The sequence below is a fragment of the Cibotium barometz genome, chromosome 63, assembly GCF_041138505.1.
Source record: "Cibotium barometz isolate CiBa-2024 chromosome 63, ASM4113850v1, whole genome shotgun sequence".
Classification (NCBI taxonomy): Eukaryota; Viridiplantae; Streptophyta; class Polypodiopsida; order Cyatheales; family Cibotiaceae; genus Cibotium; species Cibotium barometz.
Window position 1 is genome coordinate 15,751,130 of NC_141108.1, and position 12,800 is coordinate 15,763,929.

General features: G+C 43.0%; 1 protein-coding gene across 5 annotated transcripts in view; it reads left to right on the top strand.

Annotated features, from left to right (window-relative positions):
* Positions 1-12,800, top strand: part of LOC147603754 (Metallo-hydrolase/oxidoreductase superfamily protein) — a 128,004-nt gene that overhangs the window by 7,274 nt on the left and 107,930 nt on the right. For all 5 annotated transcript variants that reach the window (XM_086795910.1, XM_086795911.1, XM_086795914.1 and 2 more), the window contains exon 2: positions 8,460-8,633. In XM_086795910.1, the coding sequence (XP_086652036.1) occupies positions 8,460-8,633 (174 nt within the window). The remainder of the gene's footprint in view (positions 1-8,459; positions 8,634-12,800) is intronic.

Below are 12,800 nucleotides of genomic sequence, written 5' to 3' on the forward strand. Positions count from 1 at the left end.
ACAGTCCATACAGCTGTACGAATCTGTACAGTCGCACAGAAAGCTAGTGACGTGGCACTGCAATTGCTTGAGGCGCTCTGAAATGAGCAAGTAGCGTTGAAAAACTCCATGATTTGGTTCATAGATGATGATGGAGAAGATAATCTCCACGCTTGAATGAAGATGGCAACGCGATGAAGAGGTTCTTCTTCAACTTGATGCTCAAGAGAGGCTCATGCTTCTTTTATACTTGGGGAAGGTTGCTTTTTGCCAAAAAGTGATGCTTTTGTCTTTTTATTAAATATTATTAACAATAGTCAAAGTTCTTGATTTGTGCTTTTACAACTTCAGGGCCTTGCTTTTCGGCCCTAGAGCTGCTTTTTGAGAAAGCGGCTTTTAGCTTTTTGGTTTGGCTTAGTCTCCTCTTTCCAATGGTGCCCTTGGCTCGTGGTCAACCCTGTTTGACTTTTTGCTTTTTCCTACTTTTTGACAAATAATGGTGCTTTTTCTTAATGAATCCTTATGGACCCTGTCCCCATGTCTTCTTCCACCTGGTTGGTGTCCGGGCATGGATTTCATTATGTGAAATAGAGCTAGGAGGGCCAAATAGTTACATTCCCTTCCTCTTATATCGTAGTTGTCTTCAATTGCGGACTGCAAGTGTTCCAAGCACATTCATATGTTCCATGTATATCCGTGTGTTCTAAGTACATGAAGTACTTCCATATGTTTGAAGGTACTAGCCCCATCTGGTGAGCTTGTGCATTTGGTCTTTTCCCATATCTGTGGTGTCATCTGCTCATCTGGTAATATCTCAATGCCTTTTCTTTGACCGATGTCCTTGTTCTTGATGGTACATCTTCATGGCTTGTCACATGTGTTAGATAAAATAAATGCATACTTACCTCCTGCAAAAACTAGACACAAGCTAGTCAACAAAAAGGTATGCATCATTTGCGTCTACTGGGTATTCCAGGTACTGGCCAGGTAGTCTGGAGCCCAGTGGACTATCACATGTCATAAATCCAAGCATTGTCCATGCATCAAAATCAGCACACAAAGTCAAAGAAATTCGAACGTACATCAATATGCAATGCACAAGTAATGATCCTCATGTTCATGGATTATCCTGTCTGGTTTCATCGAAACCATGCTGAGCCATCTGGCCACTAGGAGTGCTCAGACTATCCCCAAGGCCATTTGGTCACTAGGACCGCCCGAGAGTTCATCAATAGTCATTTGGGCCATCTGGTTGCATTGACCGCTCGACTATGAAATCCAATACAGTCATCTGGGCCATTTGGTCGCAATGACCGCCCGACTGCGAAGGCCAATACAGTCATCTGGGCCATCTGGTCGCAGTGACCGCCCGACTACGAAGTCCAATATATCTAGCATCGTTGCCGTCCAATGGGTCATCTGGCATCGTTGCCTTCCATATACAAATCTTGCTCCTTGGGCTATCGGGCATCGTTGCCACCCAAACTAGAGTATGTCCAAATAACCATTATAAGTAGAATAATGATCAATTCCAGTCCAATATATATACAACGAAGAGGGCTAGAGGTTTGATCCCTCCCTCTTGAATCTGTCTTGATCGCAAGACATCCATATCTATACTTCCAATATATCTGGACCAACCACTTCCTCAATGCTTATAAGCTCGAAGTATATCTGGATAGTCCTAGAAGTACTCCTCTGCCATCCATTTCACGTCCAACAGTGAATAACTCTCGAATTCCAAGAGGAACTTTCTGACCACTGTCTTTCCTCTTTTTCTCACAGAATGAAACACAATCTGTTTTTGCTCTTCCATCCCTGGTGGATTCTTCAAAACAAGTTCCTCGGGAGATAACATGGTTGATCTTCTTGGTATTCTAAAAGATTCATATACCATCATTCCTTGACTTTGGCAATCCAAAGATAATATCATAGCAATATTCTCACATAGATCATTCAATGGGTGCAATAATCTGTGATATGCAGCGGAAGTGCGTCTTCAGAACCACCCATATCGAAAAGGACTACAAACTGTCGGCCCTGGGCAGAGCCATAAGCTCGGATGAGGCTCTTCTCAGCAGCATCGCTCTCACCCTCCTGCTTAGCATCAAATACCACGGATGGCATAGGATGCATGGAAGGTAAAAGTTGAACTGCATTTGAGGTAGTAGGCGGGGCTGGAGGAGTTGGGGAGGCTGTGGCAACTGTGGCAGACGGAGCTTTGGCAGCTTGTGCCGCTTGCCATTTGTGGCAATCCTTCTTACCATGCCCTATAATATGACAGAAAAAACATGTATTTTCTAACTGGTACTTCCTTTGCTCCTTTGGAGGAAGATAACCTCCAGTAATGCCTGCTTTAGCCTTTTCATTAGGGGTTTTCTTAGGTTCTTTATCCTTCTTACCCCCTGAACTGGAGCTATTACTGCTGTCCTTCTTAGCATCTTTAGAAGATGCGTTACCTTTCCCTGTCTGTGCAGCTGATTGCTGCTGCTGGGGTTTGGTACTGGACTGAGATGCATGCTTGGGCTTGCCCCCGTTGAGCTTCATTTCTTCATTTTGAGCGAGAGTCAAAGCCCGGTCATAGGTACTTGGTTCAAAGTTACGAACTGTGAACCGAATGTTGGAGTCCAATCCATGAATGAATTGCTTCATCTTGGCCTGCTCAGATAACCCTAACTGTTGTGCTAAAGTAATAACCTTACCGGAAAATTGAAGCACCGGGGATCCGTTCTGTCTGAGTCCATAGAACTCGTCTTTCAGACTGGTCATGTACTGGGGCGGGAGAAATCTGGTCTTCAGGTCATGGACAAAGATGTCCCAGTCAAAGGCTGTGACACCTGTGGCCTGGTCTGTATGAATACTAGACCAATGCTGCCACCAAGTGACTGCCTCACCAGTGAGATGGGGAGCCGCTAAGTGGACTTTGTCTTGTGGGTCTGTGATCTTAGCTAAAGGAAAATGAGCATTAAACTGATGAATAAATTGATTAACTGAAGAATGATCACACTTACCATCATACTTACTGAAATTTGGTTGACTGCGAATGATGGTGGTTGATGCTGCTGCGGGCTGCTGGCTGGTGACACCTATGACTGGGGAGACTGAGGAGAGCTGCTGATACCTCAAGTGTATGGCCTCCTTTTCCCGTTGGTGTTCGAGTAACATACGTTCTCGATCAAGCTCACGTTGGTGTTCCCGAGCGGCGAGTTCAGCGTGACGCCGGTCTTCGTCGATCCTGCGTTGGGCTTCCTCATAGTCCCGTCTTTCTTCTTTTTCTCTTCTCCTTCGGGCCTCGTCCTCTCTCCTTTGTTGTTCCATCTGAAAGAAGAGGGAGATGTAGTCGGGTGCTGCTGGAGGTGTAGAAGGACGTGCTGCTGCTGCCTCCAAGAGTTGGAGACGCTCCATGAGCAACTGGTTCTGAGCTCTAAGAAGAGCTATGGTGTCTGCTGTGGGCGGAAGAACGAGGTCTCCTTCGGGGGAGACGTCTTCCGGCTGATGAGTACTCTCTCTTGTAGACATGATGCTGAAGTCGGTGGTCAAACCGGAACGCAATCTAACCATCCAAGGATGCCCCCACGCTAGGATACGGTGTGTGTGGACTATCTGAATCTGATACCAATGTGATATGCAGCGGAAGTCTTTGTATTGGATGATGCGCAGAAGGTTGGACACTGATGCAAACTGCAGATTCAGGGCTGGAAACTGCTGTAGACTGAATCTTCAGGGCTGGAAACTGCTGTGGACAGAAACGCAAGCCTGTAGAGATGCTGTGGACTGAAACGCATGAGAAAACAGAGGCTGCAGGCTGCTGCTGTACGGCTGGACAGAAAACGCAGGACTGCTGTACGGCTGGGCAAAAACGCAGGACTGCTGTGCTAAATCTGGCGTTGAACTGTGCTGAAGTGTGTGTTGAATCTGGGCCTGACTTGATGCTGAATTAGGGCTGAATGGATGCTGAAGGCAGGCGCCTAGGGCTGACTGAAGCTGTGGTTTCTCAAGGGGCTGGAGAAGCAAGCTTATGGGCTCTAGGGCTGGATTAGTCTTGGGCTGAAAGCAAGGGTGCTCCTAGGGCTGAGGAGGAGAGCTCTTAGCACAATGAAGACTGAATGAGAAAATAGGCTCTAGGCAAGCCTATTTATACTAACTGGAGGTTGGTCATTTAATAAAGTTTATATTTATAAATGCCCAATAATGCAAATAATGCTAAATAAATACTAATAAATATGGAAAAAATACCAGATAAATCCCAGTAAATTCCCTAAGGCTTCGGGGATGTTCTAAATGATGCACAGGCATATGAATGCATATTATGCAGGATGCATAGTGCTTTCTGATGCAAACCCTAAGGCTTCTATTGACTCTACATGCATGAATGATTCTCTCCAAGTGGGTTAAGGGACTTGACTGACTGACTGACTGGCTAAGGCTGAGGAATGACCTACGTAGCTCGTGCCTGACTTATCCTGGACTGAGGATGTACAATGGGGTCACGGCGTACGACAATTATCATCCTATTGGGTTCTAAAACTGTACAACTGCTGCACTTCTGATGATGAGCCATCTTGTCACCATGCACTGAGTGCAGAGTGCATGTGACATAATCATGGTGGCGTTTGTCGATCAAACGTGACCTTATGACAAACCAAACATTCTCGAATCATAAAGCTCAATGTCTTTCTCATCCTAGGCCAATAAAAATAGCTCTCCAAAGCTTGAAGTGTAGTCAAGGTGTCTCTATGTCCCATGTATGGAGAAGTATGGCACGCTTCCATTCCTTTGGCCTCAATTCCTTGTGTTACACATGACTTGGGTTTGTATCATAAGAAAACCCTTCTTGATGACATAAAAAGTCACCAAATTTCTATTCTGCAAATCTGTTCCAAAACATCTTTGAAATCCTCTTTGGTAGCATAAGGATCCTTCATCAAAGTGAAATCCATATGGTAACCCATAAAAACCTCATAGCTCAAGGGTCTTCGAGATAATGCATCTGCTATCTTGTTGTCTTTGACGTTCATAGGCCACAGCATGGTCTTTTTGGTGTAAGACTGCTCCAATGCAAGCTCATCATGTTAAACCACAAAAAAGGTCTAGAATATCTAGCATAAAGTCTCAATGCTTTACAAGGATTCTGTTTTAGCTTTGGTTCACAAAGATCCCATGGCTTTATTTGTCGAAACATGCAATGGGCTAAGCACCACTATAAACCATTTGTCGAACTTCCTGGCATGATGTCAATTTGATGATCTTTCGATCTCTTTGGCTTCTTTGCCTTCCTTTCCCTTACCTGTCCTGAAGAAACTGCATCTGAAAGAGTAGGCCTAGGAGTAGCTTCCTTGTCTCCTCCATGATAAATAGAGCGGGTAGCTCTAGATCCTCCTGCAATGGTGACTTCTTTGGCCCGAAGATAGGCTTTAGCAGCTTCAACTCCTTTGGCTTCGGTGGCTCGATCATTGATGAAATCTTCAAACATTTGAGCCCTTCTTTGGTCCTGTTCCCTCTTGGTTCTCCAAGCAAGGACTACTTCGTCTCTGAGAAATCTCCTGAACTGTTGAAAGCCATGATACTCTTCTGATGACCCTGGTTCCCATCCTGAAGTCCTGGATCGGCCTTATAGTTGTTCCCTTCATTAGGCCCTTGGTCTCCCTCTGTTCTTGACATGGCTCTGTCACCCTAAGAAAGTTTCTTCAAGAGAAATCCTGCTGTGATACCACTGTAAGCCCAGCGGGGCGTGCAGTGGCAGACTCAACCACGTGTCCAAGAGATAAAAATATAAAGAGAGAAGTGGGAGAGAGAAAGGGAATGGGGATGTTGCACAATACACTACATTGAGCGGGGAATAGGCCCTACCCACTTTCAAGAATTTATTCAAGAATAATCCACGGACACGCTAGCTAGGATCAATACAATCAATGAATACAAAACAAACAAATATGCCGATGTAGGATATCCAAGTCGATGTTGATGTTGACGCACAAGATCTCTAATGCCGAGCATACCACGGGGATGACCCACAAGTATATCTCACTGGGCTAGTACCAGATCCAATATCCAGATCCAATGGATCCAAATCCAAGTCCAAGTCCAAATCCAAGTCTAAGTCTAAGTCCAAATCCCTATCCAAAATCCAAGCTCCATGTCTAAGGTGTGTGTTCCATGTTCATATCCAAGCTTCATGCCCAAGCTCTATGTCCAAGTTCTTTATGTCTGTGCTCAAGTTCAAGCTTCCATGTCCAAGCTCTATGCTCAAGTTTCATTTCCAAGCTCTAAATCCACTCGCCTATCCCATGAATAATCTCCACAATTCCTATAGCCTTGTCGATGATGAAAACCCTAGAGAAGCTCTTTCTGGCAAGAAAATTGATATAAAACCTGTTTTAATGGTTTTCGGGTGATAAAATCCTCCAAAAAGCAGTTTTTTAGGTTTTTTTGAGCAGTTTTAGGGTTCTGGAATTCTTTAGGGTTTTCAAAATTTTCTGTCCGTACAGTCTGTACAGTTGTACGGATCCGTACAGTCGCATGGAAAGATGGTGACGTGGCAGTGTAGTTGCTTGAGGCGCTCTGAAATCAGCAGGTAGCAATGAAAAACTCCATGATTTGGTTCATAGATGATGATGAAGAAGATAATCTCCACGCTTGAACGAAGATGGCAACGTGATGAAGAGGTTCTTCTTCAACTCGATGCTCAAGAGAGGCTGATGCTTCTTTTATATTTGGGGAAGCCTTGCTTTTTGCCAAAAAGTGATGCTTTTGCTTTGCTTTTGCCTTCTTATTAAATATTATTAATAATAGCCAAAGTTCTTGATTTGTGCTTTTACAACTTCAGGGCCTTGCTTTTTGTTGCTTTTTGAGAAAGCGGCTTTTAGCTTCTTGGTCTGGCTTAGTCTCCTCTTTCCAATGGTGCCCTTGGCTCGTGGTCAACCTTGTTTGACTTTTTGCTTTTTCTTGCTTTTTGACCAAGAATGGTGGCTTTTCTTAATCAATCCTTATGGACCTTGACCCCATGTCTTCTTTCACCTGTCTGGTGTCCGAGCATGGATTTCATTATGTGAAATAGAGCTAGGAGGGCCAACTAGTTACACCAACCATGAGTACTGAGAATTTGTTCCCCCCCACTCTCCCCCTCTCTTCCCAAATGGACAAAGCAAAACAGCTTGTAGCATTACATTTGATATGAGCAAAATCCTAGGCCAACCTGTGGGTCGAAGGCGCGAAGGCAAACACTAATACAAGGAGAAGGAACTGCAGCAAACAGCCGACCTAGGTGTTAGGGTGCAATAATGGAAGTGTGGTTATTAAAACTACTTTGACACATAGAACTCAGAATATACGGAAGAGGAAGAGAGGAAATAGATGAGACGGCAGAAGACATGATTCTCTCAAACATAATCTACTATAATCTAGTGTATAGCGATAAAGCTTGCCAAGTTCCAAAGAAATCAGCGGAATTTACTGGAAACTAAACTGCTTACTAAACTCACCGTGAATATAGCAAGAAACCCGTTTGTAGTTCTCTTCTAACTACTGAAATCTACTGCAGCAGGAAGCCTTGCATTAAGCTGCATTAATTGCTGCTGTTAAGGCTAAAATTTTCATGATTGGATCTCCTTTAGCAGGACGTTTCGAAAGACTTGTGGAAGATGTGTAGAATGGGGAAAGAGGGTCTTGTTTATAGAAGAAGTAGCCAATTATGTCGGCTAGCTTTGTGTTAATCTGTATTTTGCATTAATTTGCCTTGAAACTTAAGTTAGTTGGGTAAGCAGCCATACCCCATGCTCTGCGTGGGTTTTAATGGAGTAACTGAAATTGGTGCTACTGCAGCAACTAGGGTGTAGTGTGGATTGGGATGACAAGTCTGTTGTTGTTCTCGCCAAAATGTTCCCCTCTTTTTGCTCCCTAAAATAATGGAAGCTGAGGCAATAATGCTTTGAAAGATTTTTGTGAATTGAATTAACTTGAGAAGATATGGAAACACAATCCTCCACTTAACATGCCACACCATCTGTTGTGCAATTGGACAAAGATTGATGGGAAAAGTTACCTGCACACTTGTGTCTAGTCAATGAGATGGGTATCCCCATGGCTGTCAATTCATGACCATGCCACCACCTCCCAAAAAGAGACGCCTAGACAACTGAAAGAATGTCTATGCCCAGCCCCTTGTATTGATGTAGGAATGTTCAGTTGAAAAGAAGGTTCTTGTTCTCCTCATTCCGAACCATTTGTCTATCAATTTTAATAGAAGGAAATTATACTGCATGTTTGATCATAGTGAGCTACATGCTTTAGGAGTACAATTTATTATTTTGATTGACAGGCTTGCAGCACATCAGCTCCTCTCTTTCACTTATATACCAGGCATCATGAACTAGGATTTAATTTCTTGTATACTTATTACTACCTATACATGCTTTTAATTGATGTTTGTATGTCTTGACAAATGTTTTAGCTTCTCTTGCTATTTACCATGTACAATACAGGAATTATCGGTTCCTAGTGATTATCTTGCTTTTGCTGATGGGATCCTGGGAAAACAAGAAAAAGATGCAGTTGAGGTGGAATATGGAAAATCTTATCTTTTGTTTTTGGGCACTGGTACAAGTGAAGGTGTTCCGAGAGTTAGCTGCTTAACCAATTTGGCGAAAAAGTGTCCGGTATGCTTAATATCTTGGTACTCAAGCTAGTGAAATGCTTTCGATAAGGATTTGAAAAGTTCACTAGCGTAGATGTGCATAAATTTTGCGTAGACGATATGCACATGTCACAGATCCATGAGTTTTGCAATCATGTTTGCACCTCATATTTTAACAATGTGGAAATTAATCCTTTCTTATACGTGACCATGATAAGATAAGCATCCAAAAACTCCATTTTATAAAAAATATAAAAAAATTAGGTGGTGCACTTGCATGAGCAAGCCGACACAATCAACACTCACATTTGGTATCATATTCCGACAAAGAGCTTATCAGCAAAAGCATCTCTGCTGCATTTGTACATGGATAAATGTGGATTCTTAATGGTGTGAATACTTATATAATGAAGGATATCTTTTCTTCAGAAAATATCATGCATATTTCAGTTACCGCAATTCATTTACTGCAATTCGTGTCTCATTGCATTTGTCCAAATTCAACATTGTGCATCCGAGTAAGTAGAGCACGTTAAACAAATTATGTGAAAGTATAACCATGCATAATACTCAATCTTTGACATAAAAGCTCAAACGTGTTTCATTTGTGACTGTGGAAATTGTGCATAAGCCTTCACAAGTGTCTGATGTCTTAAGTAGAGCAACTTAAACAAATGATGTGAAAATATAACTATAAACACTATATCTTTGACATGAAAGCTAAAACGTGTTTCATTTGTGAGTGTGGAAATTGTGCATAAGCCTCCAAATCTGGGACTGGTGCTATGAAGGCAGGGGATGCAAAAAGAAAGCCCATCAATACCTTAGGGATGGGAACAGAACTCTGAAACAAGGTCAGATTTAAAAGGGGCTTAGACCAGAACTCTGAAACAAGGTCAGATTTAAAAGGGGCTTAGACCAGAACTGGCAAGGATTGTCTTACAATGTGTTGGCATGCAACAGAAGACACCAACCAACATGCATGTATGGAAACTCGTGCTAAGGTGAGTGAGCTGTCCTATGGGAGTGGATCCATGGGAGTGACATTAACCATTTTTTTTTTCCATAAAGGAGACTTCTATTAAGTATGATTTTTTTTTTAAACAAAATGGAGATTTCACACCAAGAAAGGTGGAGATCTCAACCAATCAGGAGCCCTGTGCTGTCAATAGGGTCCCGAATGAGAGGACGTGAAAAAGATACCAATGTCCCACTCTCTCATAAACTGGCCGCGCTTCCTCTCCGCAGCCCTCGAAGATCCCTGGATTCTAGTCCAGGTAGCCATGATGGTGTGAATAATATCACTCCAAATCCTGCAAAGACACTGAGAAACAAGAATGGGAGTACCCTCAATAGCCTCGGTGCATCTAGCCTTCCAGATATTCCAGGCTGAGATGCTAGCAATAATCTCCCAAGAACTGTCTAACCTCTGTGCCGGAGGGACAAAGTGTGAAAGTGGCAAATCCTGAAGACAACACTGCCGAGCAACTCCTTGCCTAACCATAATGGCCAAGCTCCTGTCAGTGCCCTCGAATCTCAGCTGTGGCCCAGACTATGTCAACCAAATGATAGAACCAAAAGAAATGATAGCATCCCTCTTAATCCTACCAAAGAGGGGTGCAATGGCAGACCAAATCCTCTGTGCTTCCTTGCAAAAAATATGTTGTTTTTATTTTCTAATTAAAATATGCCAAGGAGTGGCTTACTATGTGTTGGCATGCGAGAGAAGACGCCAATCAACATGCATATGGAAACTTGTGCTAAGGTGGGTGATCTATTCTAGGGGAGTGGACTCATGGGAGTGGACCCACAAGAGTCGAGCACTTGTGAATGGTATGAGAATTTCATCACAAGATTTGGCAGTCCTTCAGAGCTGGTAAGTGGTTGGAGATCCCCCTTCATCAACAAAGTAATTGAAGAATGTCAATGAGATTGATGGGGCTCACCAATGAGCTGCGTCAATTGGAAATCCTTGCATGCAGAGTTGCTCCAAGGATGGATTAAAGAAGAAGGCCCAGGGAAATGAAGAGGCTGAGAAGCGGGAGGGAGCCGTGGAGGCACGAGTAAGAAGGAACTTGCCGGAACTGAACGGCTGGCTCAAAACCCACAGAGACTGACTTCCTTCTTGCAAGAGAGAGCTGTGTAGGTTATCTTGTTCCCCAAGAAAAAATGTACAGATTACGGCATAAGCTGGGTTCTGTCAGAGAGTGTATTCTCTTTTCCTGAGGGCACTTGCATTCTACCCATGAGTAGTGTCTAAATGTGACCATAAATTCTGTCAGGCGCCTTGCAATTTAAGTCTCTGGGTTTGTGTTCGATAGCATGCTTCCTGGGAATTATGGTGGTCCACTCTTTCTGGCTGCAGTCATCTTCTGGTTAGAGGTTTGGGACATGCTTCCTATAGATTGTGATGTCCTACCTCTTTCTGGCTGCGGTGGTCTTTAAATTTCTTACAACATCCAACTGAACCCCAAGAGGGGTAGTGGTAAAGGATGCCAGTTAGGGGGAACTGCAATTGATAGTATTTTGAGATATTTTAGGCAAGCCCTTCTGTATGGAATGGGGTCTTGTATAGTTGCATACAATACTCATACTCAATCCCTTGTTTCCCCTTGTTTGGTACAGTATGTACAATACTTAACATTCCGTTCCATACTCGTACTTTTTCAAGTTATGTTTATGAGATCATTAAATGTGTAAGTTCATATTAACCAACGGCAGGCATATGAAATGTACCCACGAGCTTCAGTTTTGAATTTTTTGAGATTATCTTGAAACAAGTGTCTGGATATGAGCTTGCATGCATGTGTGTACATGTGCAATTAAAAAGAGTACCGTACTTAATGTATTTACCTTCAATCACGACTTTCAGAACTTGAATGGTTCATGTAGCGTACATGGTGCACTTAGCGTCCTTAATCACATTAAATTAATTAAAATCAGTGGTTTCAGTTAAAAAAAAAGTATGTAGTCTATCTATATCTATCTCGTTCTAGGCTGAAATATGTTTGGTTGAATAGGTTACGGGATTGAGGTGGTTGAAACATCCCATAGTAAGTCCTCCCAAGACCGATATTCACAAAAGAAAGCCCAAGAAGCACGTTTGAAGCACTACAATCATCGTACACCATGCAATGAGTACACAAGAACATCCAGATGAACATAAAAGGGTGCAGCTAGACCTCACCACCCAACCGTAGGCTCCAAACCATATGCAATGGTAAGCCACCCCCAAGCTAGAGATCGACACAACCTTGGCAAGTCCGCACCCTCAAGGCATGCACGTTGTAACTTGGTTGAACACAATGCTAATCAATACACTTAAATACACTATGATTTGAAGGATACTTGCTCAAATACAAGAAGTAAATTGCTGAATTGACAAGAGACACACAATGAGCCGGAACGGCCGACCCCTCCCTTGAGTAAATTGTATTACTATTGGAGAAATTCAATACATAGCTTCACGGGCATCCATTGCCAAATCCTCCATGCCAATGCATATGAAATTTAGCATTTAGAAAACAATGGTATGTCGATGTAGATCACCAAGGAGCTGCCTTGATGCCCAGCCCGACTTCAGTGCCCATATTCTCTACCATTGGCTCTATGTTCTACCAAGCAAGGTAGCAACATCTTCAAGAGCACATAGGACAAGAGAAATACTACACAGGGCGGCTAAACAAGGAGTCTTGTCCTTCTACTGAATAAGTAATGACAACACATTGTCCAATTAGCTTACCAGTCTCCATAGAAGTTGTTGCAAGCGGAAGCCTTCGCGTTGGAAGCTTTAGAAGTGTTGATATCTTCGATTTGTCGCAATCCTTCGCGACAAAAGTCTTCAAGAGGATGAAGGGAACCTTGGGAAAGCTTCCCCTATGGTTCAATTTGAGAAAGGAAGGCTGAAATTAGGGTTTTCAGCAAAAAGACCAGAAATTACAGCAAAAATGAGAGCTATTTTGCTGAATTTCAGACATTGGGAGTGAGTAGGAGAGTGATTAGCACTTGGAAACACTCTTGGAAGCTTGGAAAACACCCTAGCAAGTTGGGTATGGCTATGGAGAGCTTGGAAATGGAGAGAAATGGTGGAAAAACATAGTTTTCAGCCTCCAAAAATCCTCATGAAGAGAAAACACGAATTTTCTCTTAATAAGTAAGTGAATTGGGGTCCAATCAGGTGAAGGGACAT